Raw genomic sequence first — 20610 nt, 5'->3', positions numbered from 1 at the left:
TTCCCGTTCCTTAATTTAATATAAGATCAGTTTTTACATCAGAGGAAGCCGGAGGTTTTGTTTGAGAATCAGTGCACCTTCTTCTTCTTCAACCAGTGTGTTTGAAGGTGATTGATGTTTATGTCCAGGTGACTAATACCTGCGTTTTGTTGTTTTTTTCATAACCATCTGAATCTGTCAGCATGACATAGTATTAGGTTCTGGCATGTTTACTGTGGGATTACAATGGGTGTGACACCTTAAACAACCACTGCTTTGTCTTGTTTTAAACACAGGATTAAGTAAAGACAACCCCCCACCTGAACCAGATCTGCCTGAAGCGCCGGACCGTGGACCTCCACATTTCCAACCTGAGGGTGAGACAGAAGACAACGTGGTGTTTCTGAACAAGACAAGGGGCAGGAGGGTTTTATATGTTTCAGGGAAATAAATGACGTCTCTGGTTGACAGGAGACTTCAGCGGCTGGACCACAAGCAGCGAGGTTCTTCCTTATGACACCAGTGGTATCCCAGAAGGAGTAGTGATCTGTGCACTGCCTCAGTTCAGGTCAGTCCACATTAGAACCACATTAGAAACTACAGCTGTGACGGTGTTGAAACACTGAACAGTGTACAAATACAAGATCATTGAAAGCAACTACGAATAAATGCATTTAAATAATCAATAAATACCAATGCAGACTAAATGACTGAAAGACCCTATTGGTTCGGCTAACATAAAAAAAAAAAATCTCTGATAAAATGACTAAAATGGCTGCTGTCAGATTAAAACCTTCATTTTCTGTTTTTGTTAACTCCCCAGCTCTGTTATGTACTCTGAATTGATGAGTTTTCAGATTTGCCCTCAGATGTCAGACTTCTCCTGTTTCATGTTGTCTTGTTTTTCCATCCTCAGCTGGTTTTCCATGGAGCAGGTTGTGGATCTGAAGGCTGAAGGACTGTGGGAGCAGCTGATGGATGAGTTTCAGCCTGAAATTGCCATCGAAGACTGGTGGGTCATTGAACACACCAGTCCTCTTCCATTCACCCAGATTATTTAACGCCGTTGCATATTTCAAGTACTAATGGAGGCTCAATGGTTGTATATATGTGGATGAATAATATTGAAAAATGTCATGTACACTATATCAGATTTGTGTCAAGAAGCAAATTTTCTTTTACATAAGAAAAGTTTATTCTTCTTTTAGTCAGGAGTCATTGAGTTCAAAATCTCAGAGAGACATATGTGTTAAAATATTTATTTATGGTTTATTTGATAGTGACGCATACATGTACATTGACAAACTGACAACAGTTACTCCATGTAAGCATCATGGTGTTTGTGTTGAATGTTAATTTGCAGCAGTTGTCTCCAGAGGGACTGTCACAGAATCGAAAAAGTAAAATATGAAGCATGTCCTGAGTCCAGTTTGATAGAAAAACAGGAAAATATTGTAATGCTCATTAAAACAGGAGTACAACAGGATACCGACAATACACATTTGATGCACAATACATTGAGTATTAGACATAAGTACGTGTTGTTGCTGAATAAAACAGGATTCAGTGATTCTGTTGAAATTCATAACAGATTTCAGATGATTTTTTCCCTTTCACAGAGAAAAATGTTTTAAAGAATGAAACTGTGGTGGATCTGCTGCAGCTGTAATTTATATCCAATTTAGAAATGCAAACAAAACCAACTCTAATTTCATGTTTCCTGCCACATTAGAGAGGAATAGTAGTTGTAAATCAATCAGTTCATTAGGCACCAACTGAAACAATGATTAGATTAATTTAATGGCTTTACTGATTTTAAAACTGCACAGATTATGTATAAACCACAAAACATTTTACTGCCAAATGGTGTCAGAGGTTGTTTGAAGATCAGGAGTCATTATGAAATGAGAGAAACAGGAATGTTAAAAAAAAAAGAAAACAAAACAAAACTTAATATACATTAAAATGTAAATATAAAAGTATCGTGAGTGATGCATGATCATAGTATATGTTTGTACAAAATGCTTGGCAATTTTGCTTTTTGTTTCTTCTTTAATTTTATTTTCTACGGGTAACTATTGCTAACTAGTCATGAAATTTTAGGGAGTAAGAGAAAAAAAAGAAAAACTCTTTGGTTTTGTTTCCCTGTTGTTTTAACCTAAAGAGCTGCTGCTTTAGTAAACACAGAGGGTGGGTGTAATAAGCTGTAGTTTTAGACAATACCTTCTGAATCAATGGATTTGTTTTTCCATGTCATTTAGTGTGTTGTTCTTGATACTATAAGTCTAGAAATATGTCAATACAGACTTAAATGAACTGCACTAGGACTGAATATTACAGATAGATATAGTGATTGCATTAGGAGTCACAATTTGAGTGGGATAAATAATTTTTTGGTTTAATTTTCACTCAAATAAAAATAAAAATTATGATGATCTGTGTAATGCCAGATACAATTGGCTTTCTTCATTTTCTGTACTTCTTTTGTCTTCTTTTTCTTCTGCTGTCCTCTTGTTCTTCTTCTGTCCTCCAGTCTCCTCCTCCTCTTCTTCTTCTTCTTCTTCTTCTTCTTCTTCTTCTTCTTCTTCTTCTTCTTCTTCTTCTTCTTCTTCTTCTTCTCTCCATCCTCTTCTGGACTCCCATATAAACATTGTCTGTCATGTCGTCAGGTATGAGGAAAGTCAGCTCCATGAGTCCATCTACCAGCTGCATGTGAAGCTACTGGGGGCGGACAAAAAGACGGTGATCTCCGAACACACTGTGTCCCCCACCGAGGACCTCAGCCAGTACTCCCACACCTGGAAAGGGGTGAGTGTGTGGTCATGTGATGTGTATTTTTACACTCTGGCACATCTAATCCTCATTGTAATGGACTGTGTTGGCCTGTAGGTGTCACATGTGTTCTCTGGATATGGACCTGGGGTGAGGTACGTCCACTTTCTGCACCGACTGAAGAACCAGTTCCTGAACGGGTTTTATGGCACCCTGTTTGCTGACAGTTCGGTGTCTGTCCGACCGACCAAATCCCACTGAATGCCACCAAAAACTGGAATGTGGTCACCAGGGTCAAACCCAGTCTATTCAATCTGATCAACACATATTTGCCTTCAGACTGCTTAGTGTGTTGGAATCACTGCAAAGCATGCAATATTCAGCCTGTTTCTGCTTTTTTATGCCAGATGAAGATACTCATTTGTCACTTTTTGGATATTTTTAAAGTAAAATAAAGGATTAGTCTAAATTTTTTGCTTATAAACACTGGTGTGGTACAGGAATAAAATATTTTTCTCACAAGCATTAAAATTAGTCCTTGAAAATCCTTTAAAACATACATATATCCTGAAAATAACTGTTACTGAAGGTTTTTTTTTTCATGTCTTTTTATGTTTAACAATATTTTACACCATAGTACACTACACACAAAAAGTTAAGGATATTTTAATTTTTGGGGTACCTTTTTCAGTTGCGATTCTTGCACAGTGCTTTTTTCTTTTTTTGCGTGTGAATTGAATTGAAACACTTTTTTTTTTTAATGATCAGACATAGTTTTATTTCCAAATGGCAAAAAAGACCAAAAAAATGAAATATCCTTAACTTTTTGTTTGTAGTGTACATAAGTAAAGCACATGTTGAATGGATGATCAAAACTCATGCATGAACAGATATCAGGACTTTGCAACCTACATTACTCTGTCTTCTGTCGATATTTAACTTTTCAGTGGTAAATGAAATGGTAACTTCTGAATCCTCTCTGGAATTCATGCAGTTTTTGTCTGATTCTGAAAGGAAACTGACATGGTGAGAGGTTAAGGCATGAAAAGACATGAAAGTGCCATACTCAAAATTGGCAAAATTAACACTGAACACATCTAAAGTGTCTAAAGAGTACCTCAAATCTGGATTTAAGTGCTTCAGGAAACTCAAATACTTAATTTAACCTCTGCTTTACAGACAAATAAATGAACAGATATATTTGTATAATGTTTACAACAATATCTGTTACTGAAATAAAACTAAATGGTAACAAATAGTCTGTAAACGAGCCCATAAAACCTTATATGTTATTTCATGCAGCCTAATATATTCCTCTTATCTAAGTTATTCAATAAAGACATACCAGCGTTGAAAAAAATAGAAGAAATTGTCAGAATTGTTTTTTTGTTATTATTGAACTTGTGAGAAATACAAACTCTCAATGAGGATAATAATACAGTAATACAAATGAGCATAAATAAAATAAAGTACAAAAATCATGGGGATATGTAGAGCACGAGCAAAAATACATTCAAATATAATACAACGTATTAACGTATAGGAGCAGAGATGCAACAGAGAAGACTTTTTAAATTAAAATAATAAATAACAAGCAATGTTCTGGCTTATTTTCATTGCAGTTTTGTTTTTTTTTTTTTTCTAATTTTCTTAGGGACAAGACAAACATTTTAAATTTGTTTGTAAATCCAGAAAAGGAGGGCTTGTTATTCCTCCATTTTGCACAGTGGATATGGTATTTACTCAATAATAAAATTATATTAATGGTATCTGAAACAGATGAGGCCAAATTATCCATATTATAAAAACTGATATAATTCAAAACATGGAATACCATTAACCCTTTCATGCACAGTGGTCACTCCAGTGGACAGTTTTTCTCCAGCTGTTCTCTTGTATATTCATGGGTTTTGTTGTTTTAGTTCTATATCAGCCAACACAGTGGACACTTATGCACTATCCCATAATAATACACTGACATTCAGACCATTACTGTAACTGTACTGTTCTAGATAAACCTGATCTGCACTAATATATTTGAGTGGAAATCAATTGTTATCTGTTAGAAAAAAAAGTTTTGTTTTTTTTTGCATATTATCTCCATGAAAAGAATTAGCATTAGAATATGTTAAAATGTGAGAAAACATCAGATTTTATTTTATTTCATTGTTTTAATATCACTTTCTGATATTGGGCTTTAAATATGTTTCTTTACTTCAAAAATGAAATGCATGGACATTTTTGTAACTCCATGAAAAAAAAAAAAATCTTGATCACATTGTTTTTTTCATGCCTATGGAGGAATAAAAACACTCAAGAAAAAAATCTCAACTAAGGTTCTCATAATTAATGCATGAAAGGGTTAATTTGTAATGAAATGCCAATTTTTATTTATTTATTTATTTATTTATTTATTTTTTATGTCTGACCAAAAACAGTGTGATGCAGGACAGAAGAAAAATAAGTGTTCTAAGGTTTCATCACTACCATTGCAGAAGGAGCATTGATCCACCTCAAACTGAAATCTTTTCTTAAGGAACTCTGCAACAGGATAAATCTTGTTTTAAATTGCCAGAATTTTCACCAATAACAGTACATATAAAAGTAATGTTAGTTTGCGGCTGCGCAGTTTCACTTGCAAGTGCTGCGTTCACACGTTCCGGAAAACATCTACGGAGGTAATTAAAAACGTTAAACGGATACAGAATTAATACAGTTGGAGCTAAGTTACATTTTAGTCTAAGGTGCTAACTACATCCGCTTCCAAACACTCCACACCCTCGCCAACCTGTTGCACGTCGAGCTGCTCATTTACAAACCCCGGAGCTGGGAGGAGTTCCTGAACGCAGCGCGTCATGCACCGCGTGGGCTCGTGCATCAGTGGAGTCACTTCGCGGTGATGTGAGTGGACCGGCGGAGTCCGAGCGAGTGTCCAGACCGAGTGTCCAGACCCAGTGTCCAGACCGGGTACAATTACTGGACCTTCAGAGGCGATGCCAGTCTGCGGTGGAGCCGTGCCATAAACCACAAGGTAAGAGGTCACGGGCTCGGGACCGGGACCTGGCTGGACCTGGCTGGACCTGCCTGGACCCGGTGGTGGGGGGCGGGTCGGGGGTACCGGGGAGCGGGTGCAGATGGGCAGAGGGGGCGTTTAGTCCGGATGAAGGCTGCAGACTACGCCCTCAGGACCAGCTTCAGCTCTGATTGACAACATGCTGATATTTAACAAGTATTGGACCAGTTTTAGGCAGCATTTTTATTGTTTATATGAATGAGTTTGAGCTCAAAACTAAAAAAAAAAAAAAAAAAAAAAAAAAAAAAAAAAAAAAAAAAAAAAAAACATCAACCAAAATAAAAATAACTGTCATGCAGCGTTAAAGCATGTATTTATAGAGAATTACAACTGATTTGAACATAATAATAAGTGTTTCGGGCATCAAATAGAGCAAAGAAAACACCATTTCTTTCCTCTTTTTTTTTTTTTCTCTTTTTCTCTTTTTCTTTTTTTCTTTTTTTCTTTTTTTTTTTGGTGGAATTACCCTGATTCCATTGTCTCCAATTTGCTTCTGGTATTTTTTGGGCTAAAATGCAAACACCTATGCTTTAAAGCAGGGGTGTCAAACTCATTTTTGTTCAGGGGCCACATGCAGCTTAATATGATCTAAAGTGGGCCGGACTGGTAAAATAATAATAATAATAATAATAATAATAATAATAATAGGATAAGAGCTTAATAATAATGTCAACTCCAAAGTTTTTTCTATGTTTTTGAGTGAAAAAAGTCAAATTCTGTCATAAAAATGTTTACATCTACGAACTGTACTTGAACATAACATGAACAAATATGAACAACCTGAAAATTCTGTAAAAAAATAAGTGCAATTTTAACAATATTACGCTTTAGTTCATCATTCATATATGTGTGTCACAAATTACATATCACAGTGGATCTACAGATACACAAAACATTTAGTAACAGGCAGAATACATTAAAACACATTAACCAAAATAAAAATAACTGTCATGCGGCGTTAAAGCATGTATTTAAGGAGAATTACAACTGATTTGAACATAATAAGTGTTTCAGGCATCAAATAGAGCAAAGAAAATACCATTTCTTTCCTCTTTTTTTTTTTTTTTTTTCTTTTTGGTGGAATTACCCTGATTCCATTGTCTCCATTTTGCTTCTGGCATTTTTTGGGCTAAAATGCAAACACCTATGCTTTAAAGCAGGGGTGTCAAACTCATTTTCGTTCAGGGGCCACATGCAGCTTAATATGATCTAAAGTGGGCCGGACGAGTAAAATAATAATAATAATACTAGGATAAGAACTTAATAATAACATGAAGAAATATGAACAACCTGAAAATTCTGAGGAAAAATAAGTGCACTTTTAACAATGTTACGCTTTAGTTCATCATTCATATATGTGCGTCACAAATTGCATATCACAGTGGATCTACAGATACACAAAACATTTAATAACAGGCAGATTATTGTTTATTTATTTATTAGGATTCCCATTAGCTGATGCAGTACATCAACTACTCTTCCTGGGGTCCTTGTTAAAATTCCACATACTTCTATTTAGACATTTCAGGTTGTTTGTATTTGTTCAGGTTTTTCACATTTTTTGCAAAAGGCTAGTCTGTAAATGTCAACATTTTTGTGTAATTTAACCTTTTTTTTTTTTTTTTTTTTTTTACACTAAAACCAAGAAAAAAAGTTTGGGGTTTTCATTATTTATAGTTTATTCTGATAGTATTTTACTGGTCTGACCCACTTTAGATTGAATCGACCTAATATGATTTGAACATCCTTGATTGCTAATATCTTCAGTGTAATTTTTACATTTCACAAATTCATCCCACAGGCTGGATTGGACCCTTTGGCGGGCTGGTTTTGACCCCCGGGCTGCATGTTTGACACCTGAGTTTGAGCTCAAGACTAAAAAAACATTAACCAAAATAAAATAACTGTCATGCAGCTTTAAAGCATGTATTTATAGAGAATTACAACTGATTTGAAGATAATAATAAGTGTTTCGGGCATCAAATAGAGCAAAGAAAACACCATTTCTTTCCTTTTTTTCTTTCTTTCCTTTTTTTTTGGTGGAATTACCCAGCTTCCATTGTCTCCATTTTACTTCTGGCATTTTTTGGACTAAAATGCAAACACCTCTGCTTTAAAGGCTTGTGGCCATCCATCTTCATCTTCCTCATCCTCACATTCCAGAGGCATTCACTGGGCTTCAGGATTTTGGAAATTGAAGTGGTTTCTAAGCTTTTCCCCCTTAAGTCGTACTGTGTCTTCTGCAGATATTCAGCTTTTCAGTACTAAATAAGGTGGTAACTTCTGAGTCATCTCTGCAATGCATGTGGTTTATTGTGATTCAGAAAGGAAATGGACTTTATGAGATGTTATGGCAGGGGTGTCAAAGTTGTTTTAGTTCATCCCAATTTGATGTCAAGCAGTCAGACCAGTAAAATAATTACATAACAACCTATAACTAATATCAACACAATTTTCTCTATATTTTTAGAGTGAAAAAAAGTAAAATTAAATGAAAGACAATGTTTGCATCTATAAACTACCCTTTTATTTATTTATTTATTTATTTATTTTAAGTTTACATACTCATTTACACATGTGCATTGAAACTTACAGATCACAGTGGATCCACAAATACACAAAACATTTGTAATATTATTCCTGAACTAAAAAGATTTTGACATCATTGACTGTTAATATTTTCAGTTGAGTTTTTGCATTTCACAAATTCATCCCGGGGTGAGACTAGACCGTTCAGTGGGTCTGTTTTGGCCCACTAGCTTTGTGTTTTACACCATTGTATAAAGGCATCAAGAGACAAAAACAAGCAGGATAAAATCTAATATTTACAAGTTAAATCTAGTCTACATGCTTCAAAATTTATAGCTTTATCAAAATTTTATGCATATCTATCCACAATATTCATTATTTTCTTAAGCGTGAGCATCCTCCTCTGCATCTGATTCAAAACAACCCCAAATGGAACCTGGGCCATCACCTTTAAGTCCTGGAAGCCTTAATGCAGGACACATTGTTGCGGAACACTTAGATGATGCTATTGATTTTATTCTGGGAAAAAGTCCTCTCATCTTGTTCCGTCCGTGACATTCTCTGATGAGGGCTGAACTTCAGAGCTGACATTTAACTCACATAAAAGTATCCTTTATTTAGCAGATTGGCACTGCTGCGTTTCGTGGCCCTGCTCCTTCCTCTCTTGGCGACTTCACGCCGGCGTGCTGAGGGTTGGCGATGTGTGAGACAGGAGGCGCTGACTGTAGATTCACCCCCAGTGACGCTCCATTATATTTGATTACACCCATGATATTGTCAGTATCACTTTCAGATATACATCCAAAACAGCAGTGTGGTGACTTTTTAATTGGTTTTTACATGTGCGCGCCTCCCTGACGTAAAGATATGTGACGATTCTCACGTGTCCGAAACCTGTTGTTGCATTGTTTTTAATTTTGCGGCTCTTTATGGATGCATTACATGGGAATTGATAAATGTTTTGCTGTGATGCCAATTTCAGTCCTTGAGGAGTAAATCTCATCAGTATGTTTCTGATATTATGGCTGCACTTGTGCATTTATCGCATTTGCTATATCAACCTGGCAGCAGTTTAAAGTTGTGCATTAAGTGGTTTTAGGGGATCTAACTTGCAGAAATGTAAAAAAAAAAAAAAAAACACCCTTAGTTGTCGGATGATACAGTTTTACAGTGACAGATTTTTAGATTTCTTTCCACATTTTTCAGAGATACACTGAAGAACAATTATAAGTTTTGAAGACTTTTATTGGTTCATAAATAACTTAATTTCAGTGTCAAAACTACAGCTACAGCAACTGTACAACATGCAAAATGAAGTCGCAACATGCATTGTATGTATATTTATATTCTTATATAGTTTGTACATTTCTATAGGAGTAATCTGTGCATTTTGCTTTATAACCAAGCAGATAAAGTTGCTTAAAGTGTTGATTTAATACATTTAATCCCGGTTTTTGCTTCCTCTCGGCTAAATCATGAAGATTTTCTAAAAATTCCTAAATTAACCCCTTATAGACTATTGGCATGAATTGGCCTCAGTATTCCACAGTTTTTGTAAAGAGATGCTGCTCAACACTTTCATGTTGATGTGTACATACACTGCCCGGCCCAAAAAAAAGGTGCACATGCAATATTTCACTGCACCACATTTGGTTTTGATTACAGGAGACATTTACAGGATGTAATTAAGCACATAGTTCCGATCCTTCCATGGGTCAGTACTGCAGTGGTTAATAATGTTTCAGCTGTAAAGGTTATTTAACTCTAGCTGATGCAGTAAGTAGCCTCTAATGTCTTTAACATCAAAAAGATTGGATTGTTCTATAACAGTTTTATTAAACAGGCTGTGAAACTCTTGTCCCCTACACAGGATATTACTGGGTTTCACATGGATAATAATAATAATAATAATAATAATAATAATAATAATAATAATAATAATAATAATAATAACAATAATAATAATAATAATAACAACTACAATAACAACAACAACTACAACAACAACTACTACAACTACAACAACAACTACTACTACTACTACTACTACTACTACTACTACTACTACTACTATTACTACTACTATTACTATTACTATTATGACTATTTCTATTACAATTACTACTACTACTACTACTACTACTACTACTATTATTATTATTATTATTATTATTATTATTATTATTATTATCATTATTATTATTATTATTATTATTATTATTATAGGTTGTATTTCTTGTCATACTGTGACTTTAAGGGTTTTGCTCACATTACACCAGCGGGGTGTGGCGTTCACGGACTTTATGCTAAAGACACTCGTGGACTTCCTGCTTGACTCATTGAAGGTTCCACGGTCCTTCCCAGCACCATGTCTGCAGCTGAATGGAGGAAGAGGTGTGAGGATGAGTGGGGTCTGAAGGGCGCGCCGATGCCCGACGGCCTGGACTGGAAGGCGGTGTATGAGGCCAAACCATTTGGGAGGAACTTACTGAAGAATTCAACGCCTCACGGTACCAAAACAATGACACAAACATTTACAGATGATGATAGAAGACAGGAGGGATCCATATGAGAGCACAGAGATCACACAGGGAAAGTTTATCACAGGTTTAGCACAGATTCAGACCAGATTTTATACAATATAGAGTGAAATGAACTAGTTTTAGTCCTAAACTGATCATTGAGTGACTTAAGTGTGATTTTAATGCACATAAGTGTTCATTTTACTATTTGTTAAATGCAGCTGTGACACAAACTTCCTTTTATACTTTTTTCATCACCACATTTTTGCAATCACATCTGTGCAATTAAAGTTTTCAGAAGTCTTAATGCAATGAACAAGCCCTACTTCTGCTTTTTGAAGGATTAATACCTAAATGTTTTAATCATTAGCTGTTAGAGTTGCTTTTAGATGTTGAGATTTTATCATTTAGGGTCTAGAGCAGGGAAGTCAAACTCATGTTAGTTCAGGGACCACATACAGCTCAATAAGATGTCAAGTGGGCCGGACCAGTAAAATAATAGCATAATAATAACTTAGAAATAATGTCAACTCCAACCTTTTTTTCTATGTTTTACAGTGAAAAAAGTAAGATTACATTATGAACATGTTTACATTTTACAAACTATCCTTTAAAAAATGTGAATAACAGGAACAACCATGAACAACTTGAAATTCCTAAAGGAAATTAAATGAAATTTTAATGATATTTATAGAGTATTACGATAGTATTTTACTGGACTGAGCCACGTGAAATCAACTTGCTTTAAGTGTTAATATCTTCAGTGACATGACAGATGTTTAACCCCCCTGGTGTAGAGTATATCTATAGGAGTCCTTTGTAGACTCTAGACTTGAATACTGGAGTCTTATCTGTTTAAATAAACCATAAATGTCAGTAAAACATCCAATGGGAACCAGCCGTCCATGATATTGGCAAAATAATGTTGTGTAAAAATACAGTATGGCAAAGACAAGGGCTTTTAGAGTCTATAGTGCTGCTAAGCTATAGGTAAATGTAATTTCAGCAAATTATTTTCTTATTTTCTGAATAATCCAAGTGAAAAGAGGTTTGCCAGATTGAAAGGGGTTGAAATAGAGATGGAAAATGTGTTAAAAGATATGGTATCCAGATTGGATCGAATACAGAGACTGTCAAATGCATATACAGTATGTGGTCATTAGAACTTTACTAAACCAACAAATGGAATGTTGGACCTTTTACACAGTACTGTATTTAAAAAATATGAATGTACCAATACCCAGTGCATTAGAATCCAATCCAACTTGATTTATAAGTGACATTTGAAGTACTGTGCATAGAAATAAATAGGAGAGTCATATTATGATTAAAAAAATTGAAAATACAATATCAAGCTAGGTAGTAAAGATGAGTTATCAGATGTGCTTTAAAAACAGACAGGTTACTGGAATAGAAGCTCAGATAAATGTTATATTTACTTCATTTTCTGTCAGGGTTTTGACCTTCTTGAACCTTTGTTGTGTACCTTTGAAGTAGATGAATTTGTGTCAGAAGCTCCTACTTTGTTGACCTTTTTTACATTTACATTTACATTTATGCATTTGGCAGATGCTTTTTTCCAAAGCGACTTACAGGGGAAAACCAATCAAATCTCTCAGTCAATCAAATTTTATTTATATAGTGCCAGATCACAACAAAAAGTTATCTCATGACACTTTATATATAGAGTTGGTCAAAACCAGACTCAAAGCCAATTTACAGAAACCCAACAGAATTTTGCAAGACACTGCCTGATTTTTAATTTTTAGGTATTACAAAAGCGTTTTATATTGAAGACTTCCCGTTCCTTAATTTAATATAAGATCAGTTTTTACATCAGAGGAAGCCGGAGGTTTTGTTTGAGAATCAGTGCACCTTCTTCTTCTTCAACCAGTGTGTTTGAAGGTGATTGATGTTTATGTCCAGGTGACTAATACCTGTGTTTTGTTGTTTTTTTCATAACCATCTGAATCTGTCAGCATGACATAGTATTAGGTTCTGGCATGTTTACTGTGGGATTACGATGGGTGTGACACCTTAAACAACCACTGCTTTGTCTTGTTTTAAACACAGGATTAAGTAAAGACAACCCCCCACCTGAACCAGATCAGCCTGGACCTCCACGTTGTGAACCTGAGGGTGAGACAGAGGACAACGTGGTGTTTCTGAACAAGACAATGGGCAGGAGGTTTTTATATGTTTCAGGGAAATAAATGACGTCTCTGGTTGACAGGAGACTTCAGCGGCTGGACCACAAGCAGCGAGGTTCTTCCTTATGACACCAGTGGTATCCCAGAAGGAGTAGTGATCTGTGCACTGCCTCAGTTCAGGTCAGTCCACATTAGAACCACATTAGAAACTACAGCTGTGACGGTGTTGAAACACTGAACAGTGTACAAATACAAGATCATTGAAAGCAACTACGAATAAATGCATTTAAATAATCAATAAATACCAATGCAGACTAAATGACTGAAAGACCCCATTGGTTTGGCTAACATAAAAAAAAAAAAAAAAAAAAAAAAAATCTCATAATAAATGACTAAAATGGCTGCTGTCAGATTAAAACCTTCATTTTCTGTTTTTGTTAACTCCCCAGCTCTGTTATGTACTCTGAATTGATGAGTTTTCAGATTTGCCCTCAGATGTCAGACTTCTCCTGTTTCATGTTGTCTTGTTTTTCCGTCCTCAGCTGGTTTTCCATGGAGCAGGTTGTGGATCTGAAGGCTGAAGGACTGTGGGAGCAGCTGATGGATGAGTTTCAGCCTGAAATTGCCATCGAAGACTGGTGGGTCATTGAACACACCAGTCCTCTTCCATTCACCCAGATTATTTAACACTGTCGCATATTTCAAGTAATAATGGAGGCTCAATGGTTGTATTTACGTGGATGAATAATATTGAAAAATGTCATGTACACTATATCAGATTTGTGTCAAGAAGTAAATTTTCTTTTACATAAGAAAAGTTTATTCTTCTTTTAGTCAGGAGTCATTGAGTTCAAGATCACATTCACTAGAGAGACATATGTGTTAAAATATTTATTTATGGTTTATTTGATAGTGACGCATACATGTGCATTGACAAACTGACAACAGTTACTCCATGTAAGCATCATAGTGTTTGTGTTGAATGTTAATTTGCAGCAGTTGTCTCCAGAGGGACTGTCACAGAATCGAAAAAGTAAAATATGAAGCATGACCTGAGTCCAGTTTGATAGAAAAACAGGAAAATATTGTAATGCTCATTAAAACAGGAGTACAACAGGATACCGACAATACACATTTGATGCACATTACATTGAGTATTAGACATAAGTACATGTTGTTGCTGAATAAAACAGGATTCAGTGATTCTGTTGAAGTTCATAACAGATTTCAGATGATTTTTTCCCTTTCACAGAGAAAAATGTTTTAAAGAATGAAACTGTGGTGGATCTGCTGCAGCTTTAGTTTATATCCAATTTAGAAATGCAAACAAAACCAACTCTAATTTCATGTTTCCTGCCACATTAGAGAGGAATAGTAATTGTAAATCAATCAGTTCATTAGGCACCAACTGAAACAATGATTAGATTAATTTAATGGCTTTACTGATTTTAAAACTGCACAAATATTTCACTGCCCAATAGTGTAAGAGGTTGTTTGAAGATCAGGAGTCATTGAGAGAAACAGGAATGTTAAAAAAAAGAAAAAAAAAAAAAGAAAACACTGGTCTACAATTTTTTAGAAATGATTTGCTTCAGAGATTAAATGTGCTAAATGTTACGTATTTTAATAAGATTAATTGGAAAATAAATGACAGAAGTGCCGGTTTGCTGATGTTTTCAAGGTATATGATTAAGTGTTATTACACATATATATTGGTTAATGTACATTTATATAATAGTTTTATAAATCTTCCACTAAATAGAACCTGTAAAGTGAATGTATTCTAATGTGCAGACAGTGTTTTGAAGTAGATCTTGTAGCTCTGAGACAAATATTCCTTTTGAGTCAAACCCATTCTCTCGTTAATTCTTGAATTTCACATTTTGACCCAAGGCTGTATCTTGGAAAGTTCAGCCAACCAGCATTTTGTACTTGATTTTTCTTAATCAGTGACTCTCATGTGGTAAAATTTCATTACTTTTATTCTGGAAGCATTTTCCTGGTAGACCAGTGAAACCTAATGTACATTAAAATATAAATATAAAAATATTGTGAGTGATGCATGATCACAGTATATGTTCATACAAAATGCTTGGAATTTTGCTTTTTGTTTTTTTTTCATTTTATTTTCTATGGATAACTATTGCTAACTAGTGAAACTTGAGGGAGAAAGAGAGAAAGAAAAAAAGAACTCTTTGGTTTTGTTTCACTGTTGTTTTAACCTAAAGAGCTGCTGCTTTAGTAAACACAGGGTGGGTGTAATAAGCTTTCGTTTTAGACAATACCTTCTGAATCAATGGATTTGTTTTTCCATGTCATTTAGTGTGTTGTTCTTGATACTATAAGTCTGGAAATATGTCAATACAGACTTAAATGAACTGAACTAGGACTGAATTTTACAGATAGATATAGTGATTGCATTAGGAGTCACAATTTGAGTGGGATTAATAATTTTTAGGTTTAATTTTCACTCAAATAAAAATAAAAATTATGATGATCTGTGTAATGCCAGATACAATTTGGACATTGCTTTCTTCATCTTCTGTACTTCTTTTGTCTTCTTTTTCTTCTGCTGTCCTCTTGTTCTTCTTCTGTCCTCCAGTCTCCTCCTCCTCCTCTTCTTCTTCTTCTTCTACTTCTTCTCTCCATCCTCTTCTGGACTCCCATATAAACATTGTCTGTCATGTCGTCAGGTATGAGGAGAGTCAGCTCCATAAGTCCATCTACCAGCTGCATGTGAAGCTACTGGGGGCGGACAAAAAGACGGTGATCTCCGAACACACCGTGTCCCCCACCGAGGACCTCAGCCAGTACTCCCACACCTGGAAAGGGGTGAGTGTGTGGTCATGTGATGTGTATTTTTACACTCTGGCACATCTAATCCTCATTGTAATGGACTGTGTTGGCCTGTAGGTGTCACATGTGTTCTCTGGATATGGACCTGGGGTGAGGTACGTCCACTTTCTGCACCGACTGAAGAACCAGTTCCTGAACGGGTTTTATGGCACCCTGTTTGCTGACAGTTCGGTGTCTGTCCGACCGACCAAATCCCACTGAATGCCACCAAAAACTGGAATGTGGTCACCAGGGTCAAACCCAGTCTATTCAATCTGGTCAACACATATTTGCCTTCAGACTGCTTAGTGTGTTGGAATCACTGCAAAGCATGCAATATTCAGCCTGTTTCTGCTTTTTTATGCCAGATGAAGATACTCATTTGTCACTTTTTGGATATTTTTAAAGTAAAATAAAGGATTAGTCTAAATTTTTTGCTTATAAACACTGGTGTGGTACAGAAATAAAATATTTTTCTCACAGGCATTAAAATTAGTCCTTGAAAATCCTTTAAAACATACATATATCCTGAAAATAACTGTTACTGAAGGTTTTTTTTTTCATGTCTTTTTATGTTTAACAATATTTTACACCATAGTACACTACAAACAAAAAGTTAAGGATATTTTAATTTTTGGGGTACCTTTTTCAGTTGCGATTCTTGCACAGTGCTTTTTTCTTTTTTTGCGTGTGAATTGAATTGAAACACATTTTTTTTTTTTTTAATGATCAGACATAGTTTTATTTCCAAATGGCAAAAAAGACCAAAAAAATGAAATATCCTTAACTTTTTGTTTGTAGTGTACATAAGTAAAGCACATGTTGAATGGATGATCAAAACTCATGCATGAACAGATATCAGGACTTTGCAACCTACATTACTCTGTCTTCTGTCGATATTTAACTTTTCAGTGGTAAATGAAATGGTAACTTCTGAATCCTCTCTGGAATTCATGCAGTTTTTGTCTGATTCTGAAAGGAAACTGACATGGTGAGAGGTTAAGGCATGAAAAGACATGAAAGTGCCATACTCAAAATTGGCAAAATTAACACTGAACACATCTAAAGTGTCTAAAGAGTACCTCAAATCTGGATTTAAGTGCTTCAGGAAACTCAAATACTTAATTTAACCTCTGCTTTACAGACAAATAAATGAACAGATATATTTGTATAATGTTTACAACAATATCTGTTACTGAAATAAAACTAAATGGTAACAAATAGTCTGTAAACGAGCCCATAAAACCTTATATGTTATTTCATGCAGCCTAATATATTCCTCTTATCTAAGTTATTCAATAAAGACATACCAGCGTTGAAAAAAATAGAAGAAATTGTCAGAATTGTTTTTTTGTTATTATTGAACTTGTGAGAAATACAAACTCTCAATGAGGATAATAATACAGTAATACAAATGAGCATAAATAAAATAAAGTACAAAAATCATGGGGATATGTAGAGCACGAGCAAAAATACATTCAAATATAATACAACGTATTAACGTATAGGAGCAGAGATGCAACAGAGAAGACTTTTTAAATTAAAATAATAAATAACAAGCAATGTTCTGGCTTATTTTCATTGCAGTTTTGTTTTTTTTTTTTTCTAATTTTCTTAGGGACAAGACAAACATTTTAAATTTGTTTGTAAATCCAGAAAAGGAGGGCTTGTTATTCCTCCATTTTGCACAGTGGATATGGTATTTACTCAATAATAAAATTATATTAATGGTATCTGAAACAGATGAGGCCAAATTATCCATATTATAAAAACTGATATAATTCAAAACATGGAATACCATTAACCCTTTCATGCACAGTGGTCACTCCAGTGGACAGTTTTTCTCCAGCTGTTCTCTTGTATATTCATGGGTTTTGTTGTTTTTGTTCTATATCAGCCAACACAGTGGACACTTATGCACTATCCCATAATAATACACTGACATTCAGACCATTACTGTAACTGTACTGTTCTAGATAAACCTGATCTGCACTAATATATTTGAGTGGAAATCAATTGTTATCTGTTAGAAAAAAAAGTTTTGTTTTTTTTTTGCATATTATCTCCATGAAAAGAATTAGCATTAGAATATGTTAAAATGTGAGAAAACATCAGATTTTATTTATTTCATTGTTTTAATATCACTTTCTGATATTGGGCTTTAAATATGTTTCTTTACTTCAAAAATGAAATGCATGGACATTTTTGTAACTCCATGAAAAAAAAAAAAATCTTGATCACATTGTTTTTTTCATGCCTATGGAGGAATAAAAACACTCAAGAAAAAAATCTCAACTAAGGTTCTCATAATTAATGCATGAAAGGGTTAATTTGTAATGAAATGCCAATTTTTATTTATTTATTTATTTATTTATTTTTTTTATGTCTGACCAAAAACAGTGTGATGCAGGACAGAAGAAAAATAAGTGTTCTAAGGTTTCATCACTACCATTGCAGAAGGAGCATTGATCCACCTCAAACTGAAATCTTTTCTTAAGGAACTCTGCAACAGGATAAATCTTGTTTTAAATTGCCAGAATTTTCACCAATAACAGTACATATAAAAGTAATGTTAGTTTGCGGCTGCGCAGTTTCACTTGCAAGTGCTGCGTTCACACGTTCCGGAAAACATCTACGGAGGTAATTAAAAACGTTAAACGGATACAGAATTAATACAGTTGGAGCTAAGTTACATTTTAGTCTAAGGTGCTAACTACATCCGCTTCCAAACACTCCACACCCTCGCCAACCTGTTGCACGTCGAGCTGCTCATTTACAAACCCCGGAGCTGGGAGGAGTTCCTGAACGCAGCGCGTCATGCACCGCGTGGGCTCGTGCATCAGTGAAGTCACTTCGCGGTGATGTGAGTGGACCGGCGGAGTCTGAGCGAGTGTCCAGACCCAGTGTCCAGACCCAGTGTCCAGACCGAGTGTCCAGACCGGGTACAATTACTGGACCTTCAGAGGCGATGCCAGTCTGCGGTGGAGCCGTGCCATAAACCACAAGGTAAGAGGTCACGGGCTCGGGACCGGGACCTGGCTGGACCTGCCTGGACCCGGTGGTGGGGGGCGGGTCGGGGGTACCGGGGAGCGGGTGCAGATGGGCAGAGGGGGCGTTTAGTCCGGATGAAGGCTGCAGACTACGCCCTCAGGACCAGCTTCAGCTCTGATTGACAACATGCTGATATTTAACAAGTATTGGACCAGTTTTAGGCAGCATTTTTATTGTTTATATGAATGAGTTTGAGCTCAAAACTAAAAAAAAAAAAAAAAAACATCAACCAAAATAAAAATAACTGTCATGCAGCGTTAAAGCATGTATTTATAGAGAATTACAACTGATTTGAACATAATAATAAGTGTTTCGGGCATCAAATAGAGCAAAGAAAACACCATTTCTTTCCTCTTTTTTTTTTTCTCTTTTTCTTTCTTTTTTTCTTTTTTTTTTTTTTTTTTTTGGTGGAATTACCCTGATTCCATTGTCTCCAATTTGCTTCTGGCATTTTTTGGGCTAAAATGCAAACACCTATGCTTTAAAGCAGGGGTGTCAAACTCATTTTTGTTCAGGGGCCACATGCAGCTTAATATGATCTAAAGTGGGCCGGACTGGTAAAATAATAATAATAATAATAATAATAGGATAAGAGCTTAATAATAATGTCAACTCCAAAGTTTTTTCTATGTTTTTGAGTGAAAAAAGTCAAATTCTGTCATAAAAATGTTTACATCTACGAACTGTACTTGAACATAACATGAACAAATATGAACAACCTGAAAATTCTGTAAAAAAATAAGTGCAATTTTAACAATATTACGCTTTAGTTCATCATTCATATATGTGTGTCACAAATTACATATCACAGTGGATCTACAGATACACAAAACATTTAGTAACAGGCAGAATACATTAAAACACATTAACCAAAATAAAAATAACTGTCATGCGGCGTTAAAGCATGTATTTAAGGAGAATTACAACTGATTTGAACATAATAATAAGTGTTTCAGGCATCAAATAGAGCAAAGAAAACACCATTTCTTTCCTCTTTTTTTTTTTTTTTTTCTTTTTGGTGGAATTACCCTGATTCCATTGTCTCCATTTTGCTTCTGGCATTTTTTGGGCTAAAATGCAAACACCTATGCTTTAAAGCAGGGGTGTCAAACTCATTTTTGTTCAGGGGCCACATGCAGCTTAATATGATCTAAAGTGGGCCGGACTGGTAAAATAATAATAATACTAGGATAAGAACTTAATAATAACATGAAGAAATATGAACAACCTGAAAATTCTGAGGAAAAATAAGTGCACTTTTAACAATGTTACGCTTTAGTTCATCATTCATATATGTGCGTCACAAATTACATATCACAGTGGATCTACAGATACACAAAACATTTAATAACAGGCAGAATATTGTTTATTTATTTATTAGGATTCCCATTAGCTGATGCAGTACATCAACTACTCTTCCTGGGGTCCTTGTTAAAATTCCACATACTTCTATTTAGACATTTCAGGTTGTTTGTATTTGTTCAGGTTTTTCACATTTTTTGCAAAAGGCTAGTCTGTAAATGTCAACATTTTTGTGTAATTTAACCTTTTTTTTTTTTTTTTTTTTTTACACTAAAACCAAGAAAAAAAGTTTGGGGTTTTAATTATTTATAGTTTATTCTGATAGTATTTTACTGGTCTGACCCACTTTAGATTGAATCGACCTAATATGATTTGAACATCCTTGATTGCTAATATC

General features: G+C 35.0%; 3 protein-coding genes across 3 annotated transcripts in view; all 3 read left to right on the top strand.

Annotated features, from left to right (window-relative positions):
- LOC115432439 (F-box only protein 50-like) overlaps nt 1–3019 on the top strand; it is a 5016-nt gene extending 1997 nt beyond the window's left edge. The window contains exons 2-6 of the mRNA XM_030153280.1: nt 276–356; nt 451–547; nt 896–991; nt 2649–2787; nt 2869–3019. Coding sequence (XP_030009140.1) covers nt 276–356; nt 451–547; nt 896–991; nt 2649–2787; nt 2869–3012 — 557 coding nt within the window. The 3' untranslated portion in view covers nt 3013–3019. The remainder of the gene's footprint in view (nt 1–275; nt 357–450; nt 548–895; nt 992–2648; nt 2788–2868) is intronic.
- A 7683-nt stretch (nt 3020–10702) lies between these two features.
- LOC115432453 (F-box only protein 50-like) lies at nt 10703–16089 on the top strand. The gene is made up of 6 exons (XM_030153302.1): nt 10703–10863; nt 12949–13014; nt 13109–13205; nt 13568–13663; nt 15719–15857; nt 15939–16089. The coding sequence occupies exons 1-6, from the start codon at nt 10722–10724 to the stop codon at nt 16080–16082; spliced, it is 684 nt and encodes a 227-aa protein (XP_030009162.1). The 5' UTR covers nt 10703–10721; the 3' UTR covers nt 16083–16089.
- A 2681-nt stretch (nt 16090–18770) lies between these two features.
- LOC115432842 (sodium/calcium exchanger 2-like) overlaps nt 18771–20610 on the top strand; it is a 50745-nt gene continuing 48905 nt past the window's right edge. The window contains exon 1 of the mRNA XM_030153889.1: nt 18771–18866. The gene's annotated coding sequence lies outside the window, so the exon portion shown is untranslated. The remainder of the gene's footprint in view (nt 18867–20610) is intronic.

The sequence above is a fragment of the Sphaeramia orbicularis genome, chromosome 14, assembly GCF_902148855.1.
Source record: "Sphaeramia orbicularis chromosome 14, fSphaOr1.1, whole genome shotgun sequence".
Lineage (NCBI taxonomy): Eukaryota > Metazoa > Chordata > Actinopteri > Kurtiformes > Apogonidae > Sphaeramia > Sphaeramia orbicularis.
This window is presented reverse-complemented; position numbering and strand designations above follow the sequence as displayed.

Coding starts and splice junctions, on each gene's coding strand:
- LOC115432453 (XM_030153302.1), top strand. CDS start 10,722: ATGTCTGCAGCTGAATGGAGGAAGAGGTGTGAGGATGAGTGGGGTCTG. Junction 13,015..13,108: donor TCCACGTTGTGAACCTGAGG/GTGAGACAGAGG, acceptor TCTGGTTGACAG/GAGACTTCAGCGGCTGGACC. Junction 13,206..13,567: donor TGTGCACTGCCTCAGTTCAG/GTCAGTCCACAT, acceptor TTCCGTCCTCAG/CTGGTTTTCCATGGAGCAGG.